This window comes from Apostichopus japonicus, chromosome 6, assembly GCF_037975245.1.
Source record: "Apostichopus japonicus isolate 1M-3 chromosome 6, ASM3797524v1, whole genome shotgun sequence".
NCBI classification, from domain to species: Eukaryota; Metazoa; Echinodermata; class Holothuroidea; order Aspidochirotida; family Stichopodidae; genus Apostichopus; species Apostichopus japonicus.
In genome coordinates this window covers 8,207,518-8,221,384 of record NC_092566.1, presented here as the reverse complement: position 1 = coordinate 8,221,384, position 13,867 = coordinate 8,207,518, and the positions used below count along the sequence as shown (strand labels likewise).

Here is a 13,867-nt window from a genome sequence, read left to right as displayed (position 1 = left end):
TCTGTACGCTTTACAAACAATCTAGAATATACAATGACATAAAACAGTAAATACATAAAACAGTAAATACATAAAACAGTAAATACATATACCATATACAGATAAATACAGGAATATGAGATCGAAAAACGATTAAAAGCACTGGTGAAGAGAAAAGCGATAGAACAGATTGACTACAAAATCTATAATTTGAATGCTAAAAGGTGAAAATTCCAAAAACATGTGCGGGTATAGTGGGACATGGGACTGTGCGATGTGCGTTATTCTTGGTATCGGTTTGGTTTGGTTGAGTTAGTTTAGAATTTACCAAATAGTGGATTAAGATTAACTTTGATACTAATAGGTCTTGTTGAAGACCGTATCACTATAGGTATCTGTTTTCAGTATAATACGCGAATACAGAGCTGTATACGTTTATCTATGGTAGCATACGCCCATTAAAAACCCCATTGACTTACACACTAAATCACAAAAGTAAAGTGGTCTCGAAGTCTAGATGGGAGTTCTCACTAGCTAAACGCAACCCATCACCGGAAAGCTGACAAGTTGACCTTTCATTGCACAATCAATTTTCCGTATCATGACCATCTAGATTTTTTGCTATCCGAGCCGGAAGTTTTCGTCACTTGTAAACAAACCTCTTCACCACTAGTAGTGAACAATTTTCGTACGCTACTCCTGGGAGGCCTAAAGGGATCTAAACTTGCCTTAATTGACCCAATTTTTTCACCACATGTACTTCCATTCATGTTCTTCAAGATGCAAGTCACAAAAAAAAATAGATTATGATTGATAACAGCTCAAAAAAGCCTGTTCGTCTGCTGCTCTTTGGCACTTTTCCTGAGATAGGATAACAATCTGGCGGATGGATATAGTCTCTAATAAGATTCTACCACCTTAAGTCTCTGCTCGAATATCTATCAGCCCGCCCTCTATTTACACCTCGGTTGGCTGTCCAACCATGGAGCTATAAACGATAGCTCCATGCTCTGACCCACAACTCAGATAACTATATAACACAACATCTTTTCCTATAGTATGCCTGTCTGGGGCTCTAGGCATACACATAGCAACACGTGGTGCGTGGCAGCATCCCAGTTCAACTTTGGAAAGTATTTTGCTCACCCCCCTCCCCCTCCAGAACTCCCATTGCCACTCACATAAATGCAACTCACATTAATGTATAGAAATATCGCTTCGGCAATATTTTTAAATTTTAAATAGTAACATCTCAAACTGAAAAGTCGAACTTTCTATATACGAAAGAATCTTTTGGTAAAACGTCTATATACAAAGTAACACCGTTTGAAGGGACAGCCCAGTTGCCGCACACCGCACCTCCACCATCATGATTACAACTAACAATGGATATGATCGATGCCGCTCAATCCCTCACCCTGCAATCATCCCCACTGAAATGCTTCAGACAATGGAATATCGTTATGTGGATCTATATTAATTTGTTGAAGGTGCGAACATAGGTGACTAACAAAGTTAAACACAAAGTAACGTATAACCAGCAAGAAGGGGAAATGCGATAGAGCTTCATCAATTCAACCTTATCCCACATCCCCACCCCCCCCCCTCCCTCCCTTTCTCTCACTCTCTCCCATCACATGAAAAGCTCGCTTTACTCCGCTGCTAACGAAGTAGCTTGAATCCTGGATGGAGGGCAGGAGAAGTGATGACGTTTCTTTGCTAAAACTCATGCATGGCTTACTTCAGAGTGGACGATATGGGTAAGATGTTAATTTCTTTCTCTCTTAATTTCTTCCTTTTCTGTTGATATCTGTTCTTAATCTGCTCCAATCTGGTGGTACGTTCAGTTTAATATTTGAACGTGTTAATGAAAGCTTCGTTATCTAAAACAAAATATATGAATACACCGAAATCGCACCAGGAATTATGATAATGTGCGTAAGATTTTGAAAATACATTAAATTTGTGTGACACAAAACTTTTTGAATTAATAACGCTTCAAACGCATTAGTTATAAGCAACCAAGTGACCATTACCACATTCAGTGTTGCGCTTTGCAGTTTTGTTGGGCGGAATCGTCCGTGGATTTGGTATGTCTGGAAGTTTGCGAATGGAGAAATGGGGGTTCGAAACAACATCAAGCGTTCCCCGTGGCTGCTCTGATGTGATGATGAATGGGAGGCCGTCACCTACTTCACTGTTAAAGACCAACTATGGAGACTTTTCGATGAACATAAAATCCCACCCGGATTTTTCACGTATGTAATCCTTAACTGACTCCAATTACGTTGCTGTAATTAACTTTACCAATTTCGGACGTTAAATACGGGAAAAATGGGACGAAAAGTCAGCTTCTATTTCAGACATTCCTGAAGCATTTCCTAAGACATCAGGTGACCATGTGACGTCAACGTTTGTATACCTCACTCACAACTATACTTTTAGTGTGTAAAGTCGTATACTTGAGCTGCCAAAAACATCAACGATATTATTCCTTTTTCCTCAAAATGCCACAATTCTGTGTTGTTGGAGATTGCAGTTATACCTCATCCAACAAAAGCATCAGCTTTTTTAGATTTCCGAGTAAAAGAACCGACGTAAAACGCCGCAGACTTTGGATCAATTTTTTTAGATCCACGCGGAAAGATTTTTCAGCACCCGGAGTATCTCATGCCCATGAGTCCACATGCATGACCCTGCTTCTGTGTATGCTGCAAATGTCTCATTCTGTGAAAATTATATACTGTCGATAGCTGTGTCGGACCATGGTCGGACATAGCTAATGTGAAATTGACCGTAAACACGCCCTGGACGTCCTTACATGTAACATTATACATGGAGCTATAAACGTTTATAGCTCCATGCATTATATCACGCAATTGACAGTAATATATTTACTGTAAGCAGGGACGTCGCTAGAGGGGGGGTGTGGGGGGGTGTCTCACCCCCCCAATCTTGGTAAAAATGACGATGGTTGGAAAATTTGAGTGTGACAGTCGGAATTTCCGACTGTCGGAATTTCCGACTGTCGACAGCTTCAATTCGGAATTTCCGACTGTCGCACTCTAATTTTTCTGACTGTCGCGCTCTTATTTTCATATGTTCTTGTAATTTGTGAGTGGCATAAAATTTTCGATCAAAATTGACCTTTAATCAGTCATATTTACCACGTTTTCCTCGTCACATTGAGAAATTGTATCTCGCGATCCTTATACTCCACCATACAAAACTTCGTATGATTTCGAATACTCTAAAAAAAAATACAACGTTCGCCAGCTTCAATTCGGATAATTTATGTATTAATTTTGCTATTGGGTGGGTCGACCCTGTTCGCTAGCTTCAAGTAAGTTCAGGATATACAGGGACGTAGCCAGGGAGAGCAGGGGAGCGACTGCTCCCCCCTTCAGTGTCGAAAAATATGTTTAAAAACTATTGTTATTACACTGCTAATACACGGCGATAACAATATTTGTTTTTACGCCACTGCACATCTGGCTGTCTTAAAAAATATGAAAGTTTATATTGTCCATCAGTTAAGTTCGTCAAATGTATTTCTGGTATATTATGTAAAAGAACATGTAAAAGAATTCGAACAGGAAACAAAATCTGCTGATAATATGATATCATATGATGATGATGAAACTGGCAACAAAATGCACCAGATCGCATCTAAGGACCTTCAATTGTTCAAAAATATCTCAAAGGGGAGGGGGAGACCCCTCCCCTTAGACCCCTCCCCCATATCAATCGCAAAAGGTGCTCCCTCTTTCAAACTCCTGGCTACGTCGTTGGGGTATACATTGTCTCTACGGTATACAATTAAAACACCAATGCTAATCTACGGAAGCTTAAAAGTGCCATCAACATAAGCAAAAACTTTGCCCCATAAGGTACAAATGTATCGAAAAAAGTTCGGAACATAAGTGCAGTCGCGAGAGATGGGGTGTCTGACTGACACTGACCGTATCGTTGACGATTAGTGCGGGGGGGGGGTACAAGGCAGCAGTCGGAATTTTCTGGCTCCAAAACCCATCCAGTTGGAATTTCAGCCACTACACCCCCCCCCCCCCCCCAATCATCAGGCCTTAGCTACGTCCCTGACTGTAAGAGATGACCATATATATATATACATACCGTGCCAAGGGTATAGCATTGTTAGTACATGTACGGTAGTTAGTTACAACTCTCGCCGGCGTTGGCTCACAGCATGTGTAAATAGCCATGTTAGGATTTATCTATTTCATTTGTTGTATTCCAGCATCGTGAGTTCGTGATACATGTGTAATATTGTCCGTTCTGTTTATTCCGACATCTGCATGTTCCAAGGAGTTGAATAAAAGCGGTAGTATGTAGCGATCGGACGTTTTATTTCGTTAGTGACTGTCTTGTGATTGTGGGATGTTACTGGTCAAGGCCTCTTTCAACTGGACCTAACTCTATGGAATTTCACAGAGTCACGGTAGTTTTTCGCCCAGATTGAACAAGAAACGTGGATTAGGATATTCACTGCTAAATTTGTTTATTGACAGGATACTTTTTCTGTGTTTGTACTTTTGGATATTAAAACGAGTAAGTACTACGTAAGTATATTGTACCGTACGGACCTATTGACGCTACGTTATGTAAAAGATGCCTCCATTTGAGTGGAAATTTTGCTAATAAAATAAGCAATTTAACTAAAATTTCTGCTTATAATTGTCTTAAAACTTGTTGTTAACCTTCATGTGTTCTTGTTTTAAGCTAACAGCTTTTCAATCTCTCGAAATTGGAAGTCAAAAACAGTACAATTGTTCGCTATCTGTGTACAAACAGTGCCTATATCAGCGTTTGATTTTCGCGGTATACAAACTTTGACGTCACACGGTGACCAGAGGCTCCTTTGGGTCAATCTCTGTTTTCAGACATTCCAGAGGTTCATGACACGTGACTACCCAAAATGTCCATTTTCGTGGTCGTTTTTTGATGGGTTATAGTAGGTTTTCGAAGATTATTTTTTACACATGTTGATTATGGGTATGTAAACTCCTAAATTAATGGAAAATCTCAACAACAAAAAATTGCCTCCATATTTGGTCTTTAAAGGAAGTCGTCAGGTGCTTGTATACTCTCGTCCGTCGGATGAGGACGTTAAATGGCGGTCACGGGAGCAGGAATGACGTAATCTGGTGCATTTACTTAGGCTATAAATGATAGCTATCAGTTCATCTGATTGTTGCAAGACCTAACATTTGTATCGCCAGGCACTGTCTTCACTGCAGTCTTGACCAGGGGCGTATCCAGGGGGGCGCAACAGGCGCGCGCCCCCCCTATTGGCCGTCACCAAAAAAAAAAAAGGTTAAGCAAAAAAAAAAAAAAAAAAAAGAAATTGATGACGACCTTTATGTGAGATGTCGGTGATCGCTCAACCCCCCCCCCCTCCCGTATGCTTTATTTTTTGTTTGCCAAAAAAAGGTTCTGGCGAAGTTCGGCGGCATAATAATTTTAGAAACATAGATGGTAATTGTGTTTGTATTATCACTATAAACACTAAATGACATGCCAGCCATACTAAATTGTGCATTTTGTGTCCATATTTACTGGAAATGTTGCTTATTATTAAGGTCGAAAAATGGATCACATATGGCCATGGGCGGCGATCCTGGGTGGAGGGGGGATATATCCCCCCATGAAAATGGGTGGAGGGGATGTAATGCACCATACCCCCCCCCCCCACCAAATGCCAGGGATAAGAATATTTTCATGCCTACATTTATGCATCTTCGTTAATGTACGGCTCTTTTTTAGCTTCATTTCTCGCCTACCATAAACGTAGTGCGATCTTTTCAAATAAAGCGTCTTTATAAAGCAAAAATAGTTGACTGTAGGCTTCATTGGCCCTATAACAACAAAATGTATTATTGCGCCCACGGTATTGATATAGTACATATATGCACCCTCATAGTATTCATATAGGCCCTATAGTAGGCCTACACACGTACATGTTCCCTCGAACAGCTGAGAATCTCATGTAACCAGGGTAATGCTTAATACACGTTTTACCTGGATGCCCTAGCAATCGGTACCTAGGAATGTAACTATGTGTAATTGTGTATTGCATGTGTATAGGCCTATAATAGCCTGCATGAGGCCATTTTCTTCATCGAATAATATAACAGAGCTCTCGAACATTCTAACGTTGCGCCTGAAACAAGATTGACTTGGGCAATTTTCCCAAAATAACACCCGAAATTAAAAAAAAAAGTATTTTGGATCCTGATTATGAGATATTTCGGACATGACATCCCTATTTTAAAGTTGGGTATATGCCGCTTGGAAACCTCGGGAAGTGCCGTTTCCCGGGCCATCTAGAGGGTTTGTAAATCCCAAAATTTTCTTGTACGCTTCGCGCCAACTCATGGTGGCACTACGCTTAGATAGTCAACAAGGTCATATCCCCCCCCCCCCCCCCGCCCCACTCGGAAGTACGGATAGCCGCCCATGCATATGACACCATTTTGCATTTCAGCCCTTCTTTGAAAGCAAAAATTGTACACCTCCTCCCCTTAGACCCATCCCCCAGGACGGCGATCATTCATGCCTGGCGCCCCCCCCCCCCTATTGGAAAATCCTGGATACGCCCCTGTTGACCACTATGTCTTCTCAATCTTGACCACTATGTATTAAAAATGATAAATATTGGTAAATCAACCCCAATTCGTATCATATGGGCCACTTCCATACCAGGCGTTGGGTTTCATCGCCTACAAATAAAATCTGTAATATTACATACTCATATACTATACAGAAATACAAAAGTCTATACCGGAAATGATCAACTTGCAAATTAAATGGTCTCTAGATCTCTTAATCATTATTGACTAAAAGGAGGTCTGGGCTCTGCCAGAGAGGAGGGCCTGGGTGGGGGGGCATGCCCCATAGAAAGAAACCCAGTGACTAGATTAAATGTGAGCGAAATCCAGTTCGATGGGAACAGCACAGTCACCTGGTGGGTTTTATAGATTGCCTTCTCCTACTGAGGGAGGAGAGTGAATTTCCAGGTCCGGGGTCCTCAGGTCACCAAGTATTCTCCTCCTTAGTTTATCCATAACTCCTTCTTTATTTTGTTCCGAGGTCCTTTCCACCTACCCTCCCCGCCCCCACCCGACCCCTCCCCCTCACTCTAATGATGCCTCGTAATGATGATAAAAGCATACCCTGTCTCGTTTTCAACCTTGTTCTCTTTCTTATGTCATTTTGAAGAATATTGTGTCCTCTTTACAATGACGTGGCGTTATTTATTATGAACTAAAACCCGTACTTTTTAAGCTGAAAAAGTAAAAACCACTTCGGAAAGCATTGAACGTCTTCAAAATGTCCCTATCTCTCAATGCTTACATTGTGCTTGCTGGGAGTTTGATTGCGTAACCCTATGCCAAATCCCTATGCCAAAGAAAAGTTCGTTGACTCCTCTCTCTAGTGATATAAATTCGACTTGATTGGTCAATATTAAGGCCCGTACTTTTCACCAGCAAATCAAAAGCATCGTAAGAAATTTTGTGAAGTCCTCCTTTACGCGGCTAATCTGAACGCACCACAGTTTGTGACTGCGGGACAGTTTATTTACCTCCTTTGTTTTGCTTTTTTACCACTGTCAGTGCTTGCTTGATATCATATGAGCATTTGTGTGAGAAAAATCTTTGTTATAACCCGCTTCATGTTTCTTTGTTTTCATATGACCTTTCCATGTACTTAAACTTATGCGAATATTCTCCTTGTTTGTATTAATATCATTTTTTAATTGCCATCAACATATTCTATCAATGAATAAAAAAGTTGAAAAGGAATTCAAACTTGTATTTTTTTTCTTTGATTGGTGTGAGTCATTGTCAGCCTATAATTAAATAGATAAGCAACCGGTGTTATAAAAAAAATTAAATGGTCCCCATGGTGGATGGGGGGGGGGTAGGGGAGTTGATATGCTTGTATACTACAGAGTAAACTACTTAAGCATTCCCATGAAATAAATTCATTAAGGCCATTGCCCTCTTTACTTGGGGTATTGTGCCCACGAGCCTCACCTAGGTGTGCCCATCTGACCCACCACCCGTCTCCACTTCCCACCTCTCCTGCCATATCTTTCGACATGCATGTACACTATGGAAGAAACCAACGCTCGTTTGCCCCCACTTAAAGTTGATGTGATTTGAAATTGCATTTTACATTCTCATCCCTACTTCCATCAGGAGAAACGCGCCGATCTGAAACGATATAATGTATTGTTTACACATGCAATCAAACCACGAGAGAAAATGTTCAGCTGAAATACCGCGATAACATCAAGTCGAAATTCAATATGGCCGCCAGACAAGCTAACGAACGCATAATCTGCTTCTTTACGAACTGTGAAAAGCCGTCTTAAGATGTTTGCCGTTCTGAATGCGACAAAATCCAAAAGGTATATCACTTAACGTAATATTCGGGTCACTTTCGAGTTATTTTCAGGCTTATTCGTGTTTTAGGAATCATTTTTTTGCATCTTCCGGCAAGATCGTGAAACCGCTATCCAATTTTCTTGGCCTAATTTCTCCGGCAATATTTACGAAATTTCAACATAACATTCCACCAATGCATTAAATATTGTTTTTTCTACGCGTAAGTGTCTTTTTTGGCATTATGAATCATATTTGGCAATATATGGTTATCGGAAAACTCCATGCGTGTAGCCTTACGCGACCGCCGAAATTCAAACGTAGTGATATGCAAAATCGGGAATAAAATCGGAGGTCACGGGGGCAGATCTTCGACGGTGAGTGTGCAGTGCTCTCACAGCAATTTCGGAGAGTGAAAACTAATTACTTGTGAACTGCATCAGGGTCTGATCTATTGTGAAGATCTGTCAACTAAAATTTATTTCAGCACAACGAAGACTGTAGTGTTACCTTGGAAGATAGACGGTTAATTTAACTCTTGAAGACTGGCATAGATCTACTACCATTCAGGATGAATATTTTGGTAAAAGTCAAATCGAATGCTTATTCATGTTTATTTCAAAAATATCCCCTGCTCAATTTTCAAAGAAAATATTATTTGCAGTTCAGCTTCTGAAGGGATGACATTTGAACAGTTCATGTAAAAAGTTGATTCATTGCATCCGGAATTGATAAAATGTGCTTGCATTGAAATAGTCAGATAGTAGAAGTTTATCTAATAAAGAGTTTATTGTAAACCATTGTTTGGATGCGTGTGTGTCTGTGTGCATCCGATTATTTAAAATGTAAATAGATGATTTGTTCTTTCCATTGCAGGTTGTCGTGATCCTTGCCACAACACTCTCTCTGGTGAATGGTCAAAGTAAGTTTTAAACTAATTTTCTATATATAGTTGTACTATACGGCGCTTGCAAAAGAAGCCAACCAAAATGCAAAAACAAGTAAAAAGAGATGTTAAGTGTCTTCATTAAACACTTGTATTCTTTACAACAACTAAATGTTCTTGATTCTATTTGTAAGTTTATCAAATTCTTTCTCTTTTCCAAACACAATTGCAGATTGAAGTCAAAAAATAACATTTTGCCAATTGATTCACTACATGATCGCACGAGGCCGTTATGATGTGAGACAATCTGCTTAAAGTTTGGATTTAGAAAGTAACACATGTTCAACTTACGCATATGTTGATCCTGGTTTGTTTGATTTACATCCCTCCCCCCTCCCGTCCCTACCACTTTTCAAACTTCTCAGAAACTTTATGCTACTAACTGTCGTGTAGCTCGCTTATTGTTATTTGTGCTTGTTTCAATTCTTACTGGTAATAATTTGTGCCTCATTGTTACAGAAGCGTTCAGAGATGATTATCTGCTGCAGCCCCCCCCCCCCCAACCAAAAATGTTTGTGAAAATTCGAGCAATATGCTGAGAATTTGTCGGGCACCTACTGAAAGAAGAATAATTGCCATGTGTTTTTCAATGGTTAAACTTATATTATTAATATCATTATTATTGTAACGACTTCCCAAATAATGATAACTAATATGGAAGGGTAATAACACGGAAAATGATTGTATGTTATTGGCATGTGTTGTTATAACCGATGAATGCTTATATGATATGCACATTTACATGTTGAACGCGCGCGAAAAAATTTTGGTTATATTTTTCGGGCAAGTCGTTACAGCCCCCCAAATCAAATTAAGCTCCTACGCCTATATGGTTGCTGTAAATTTAAAGAAGTTAAATCAAACCGAAACAGTTTGAAGATGATATCACCATATAATATAAACGTAATATAAACGTAAGACAATTTCTGTGTTCAATAACTAAAATCCACAGTGGCAGTGGTGCTACTAACATGACTAAATACTAGGCCTATATCTTTCGTATTGTAACGCTATCCGCTTCGGTAGTATGGTGAAGTACCCAGTTGGCAAGTGAGGAAGGGGGTTGTAGAGAGAGACTCGAGGACACCGTTGAAAGAAGTACACTAAGAGTGCATTAAGAGTTTAAAAAGTATAATTATATAAACAATGTACCTGTCGTACATCTTTCGTAAAGCATAATAAACAAATAATATATACAGAAAGTAATACAATAAAACCTAACCACAATACATGGTGGCGTACATTGACTAGCCCTAATATGTAAGCTGCCTAACAGCGCAGCTAACTATAGGCGCTGCGTCGAGGACGACGCAGCGCAGGCACAACGCAGCCTAAATATAGGTAGGATGGTGACTTCGAAGTTCGGCCACTTAAGACTTAAAACACCCCAAAACTAAATCTTCTGGTATAAATCATTTGAAAATATACTTCATATGGTGGGAGAATTTTGTTATAGTACGATACACGGCCAAACTTTCTTTCCTGCAAACTGTTTTCACGTTGTTTTCCAAGAAGATTCTTCGTGATTGTGGAACTGGTATTTCTTGCTAGAGTATTGCGAAGTTCGGACACGCAACCCACAGTGTGGCGCTGGTAAAAATTGGTGGCGCTGTTGCTCTTTCAGTAATTATAACAGACTTCATAGATCTTCGTCATTTTATTGACAAATATGTAAGTAATTTCTTGCACACGGGTCATTTTGGAGAGAAAATAACTGTAGCTTCGTACTTTTTGGTGAAATTTGGCTCTTCCTGTAGGTTTTCATGGTGAAAATCGTGTATTTCTTAGGGTGCCCGAACTTCGCAGTATGGCGAACTTCGCAATACTGACTATACTGCGTCAAGGGCGACGCAGCGTTAGGACAACGCAGCGCAGCTAACGATGAGATTCGTCAGCCCGCGAACCCTACGCTGCGACGACCTTGCGCAGGCACAAGCAGTTACGCAGCGCAGCTGCCGAGTGCATAACTCGATCCTCTGCAGAAGCCAAAAACCTAAGTCCCTAAAACAACGTACAAATTCGGCATAGATTCTGCCTAGCAATTTACACTAAATATACCACCAAATTAAAGCAGCAATTTGCGTTGATTCTCGAGATTTTCTAATACTAGGATACTATACGAATGACGTAAACTAAGCTAACTGTAAAGTTTCAACTCAAAGTTTTGTGGGGAGGTCAAAGGTCATTTGAAGTCACCAGGGGCCGAATAGTGAAAACCTTGTGAACATGATATCTCAAGGAGGTAAGCTTGGACCAATCTCATATTTCTTGAGTAGATGGACCACATTTGGAAGCAAAAGCCTATAGCTTTTTGGTGGAGCTCAAAGGTCATGTGGGGTCACAAGGGGTCAAATTGTGTAAACCTTGTAAACACGATATCTCTAGAAGGAAAGCTTGGATCAATCTCGTATTTCGTGTCAAGGGGTACCACGTTGAGTTCAAGATCCCAGTGTTTTTGATGGAGGTCCAAGTCCATTTGTATGGGGTAACTAGAGGTCAAATTGAGAAAACTTCAACACGATAACTCAAGAAGGGAAGGTTGGACGAATCTCATATTTAGTATGTAGTTGGTACACGGTCAGTACAAGAATTTCTTGAGGTCAAAGTCATTTGGAGTCAACAGACGCCAAATTGTGGAAACCTTCTTTTATAAGCTACAGTATCTCCCACCGACCAGCCTATCAGATAACATGTGCGTTACGCCTCATACGAATAAGAGGCTATTGGCAATTGGAAATGAGCTGATGGGCATCCGTAGAATCTAAAACTAAAAACTTGAACAATATTGCACTGGCTTCAACGTGTCGCTCGGAAGCCTTACTTGGCGTGCAAAAAGTGTACGTACTCTTTGTAGAACAGCGGTTCTATTGGAGATTTTCCGTCGTATTTATTTCAGGTTGGATATAGTTTCGATGTGACCAGGCAGCGTTTATGAAACTTTACAGTTCGTCTAGTTAGATTTTTTTACTATGACCAGTGCGAAATAATTGTGTAAAACGGTCTTAGTTTGGCAGTGAGTTCACGAGCTATTGTCTGGATCGGCTGTTGATCTCAATTTGAGTAGTCTCTTCCACCAGTTTCAGCATAGCTAGGCCTTAAAAGTAACGTTCGACTTTCTTCACGTTTATATTTATGGGACAACTTGAACAAACCTGGCTGGGCCTGTGAGCAATTTAATGTTGTCTAGGCCAGCAACGGTTGGCAAGAATAGGGTTCGTTAACACAACAACGTGAAGAATACCAGTCAGAATACCAATACACTTAAGATGGCAAAACATCTCCTTAATTATTTCTTAAGGCAATTTTCCTACTGGCTATCAGTCATAATTTGCAAAGTATAAAACAATTTAAGGAGTTTTGAGCATAGGCGTAGGAGGCGGGGGGGCTGGGGGGGCTGCAGCCCCCCCAACCAATTATTTTGGTGAAAATTCGGGCAATATGCTTAGAATTTTTTGGGCACCTACTGGAAGAATAATAATTTGCAATGTGTTTTTCATTTTTTTTGGTGAAAATTCGGCAATATGCTGAGAATTATTCGGGCATCTACTGAAAGAATAATAATTTGCAATGTGTTTTTCAATATTTTGGTGAAAATTCGGGCAATATGCTTAGAATTCTTCGGGCACCTACTGGAAGAATAATAATTTGCAATGTGTTTTTCAATATTTTGGTGAAAATTCGGCAATATGCTGAGAATTATTCGGGCATCTACTGAAAGAATAATAATTTGCAATGTGTTTTTCAATATTTTGGTGAAAATTCGGGCAATATGCTGAGAATTTTTTCGGGCACCTACTGAAAGAATAATAATTTGCATTTTTTTTCCAATTTTTTTGGGTGAAAATTTGGGCAATATGCTGAGAATTTTGCGTGCACCTACCAGTGGCGGAGCGTCCATACAGTCAAAGGGGGCAGATGTCCCCCTGACGGACTCAAATGGACTGCTGGCGCCTTTCAGCTTTTTACCACTTTTTACTTATTCGCGATTATTGACTTTTTTATTGCGCTCTCAAATACCTATTGACATTTGTCACATTTTGTTGGTGCAATTTTCTGACAAATGGCGATGACACCTATTTATTCTTCGTTTATCTGCAAATTAGCAAGGCCCGGAAAGGGTCATTTCCGGCGATCTAGGGAGTAACTTTACTCAAAAAATTTCTGTACGCTCCGCGCCAACCTGTGGTGGCGCTCCGCTTAGATAGTGTCAAAAGCGCACCTACAGACCATTCTCTCCCCCCCCCCCCGACCAATACCCCCTAGCTCTGCCACTGGCACTTAGTGAAAGATGAAGAATTTGCAATGTGTTTTTCAATGGTTAAACTTATATTATTATTATTATTATCATTATTGTTGTAACGACTTCCCCAATAATTCTAACCAATATGGAAGGGTAATAACACGGAAAATGATTTTATGTTATTGGCAGGTGATGTAATAACTGATGGATGCCTATATGATATGCACATTAACATGTGGAACGCGCGCGGAGCGCGCGAAAAAATTTTGGTTATATTTTTCGGGCAAGTCGTTA

General features: G+C 40.1%; 1 protein-coding gene across 3 annotated transcripts in view; it reads left to right on the top strand.

Moving 5' to 3' along the window:
- Positions 1-7,906: 7,906 nt before the first annotated feature.
- The window catches only part of LOC139968872 (uncharacterized), a 57,335-nt gene continuing 51,374 nt past the window's right edge, over positions 7,907-13,867 (top strand). The window contains exons 1-2 of one of the 3 annotated variants that reach the window (XM_071973466.1): positions 7,907-8,413; positions 9,264-9,309. In XM_071973466.1, coding sequence (XP_071829567.1) covers positions 9,301-9,309 — 9 coding nt within the window. In that variant the 5' untranslated portion in view covers positions 7,907-8,413; positions 9,264-9,300. Of the gene's footprint in view, positions 8,414-8,439; positions 8,971-9,263; positions 9,310-13,867 lie in introns of those variants that run through there. The other 2 variants (XM_071973470.1, XM_071973465.1) reach the window with 2 other exon arrangements.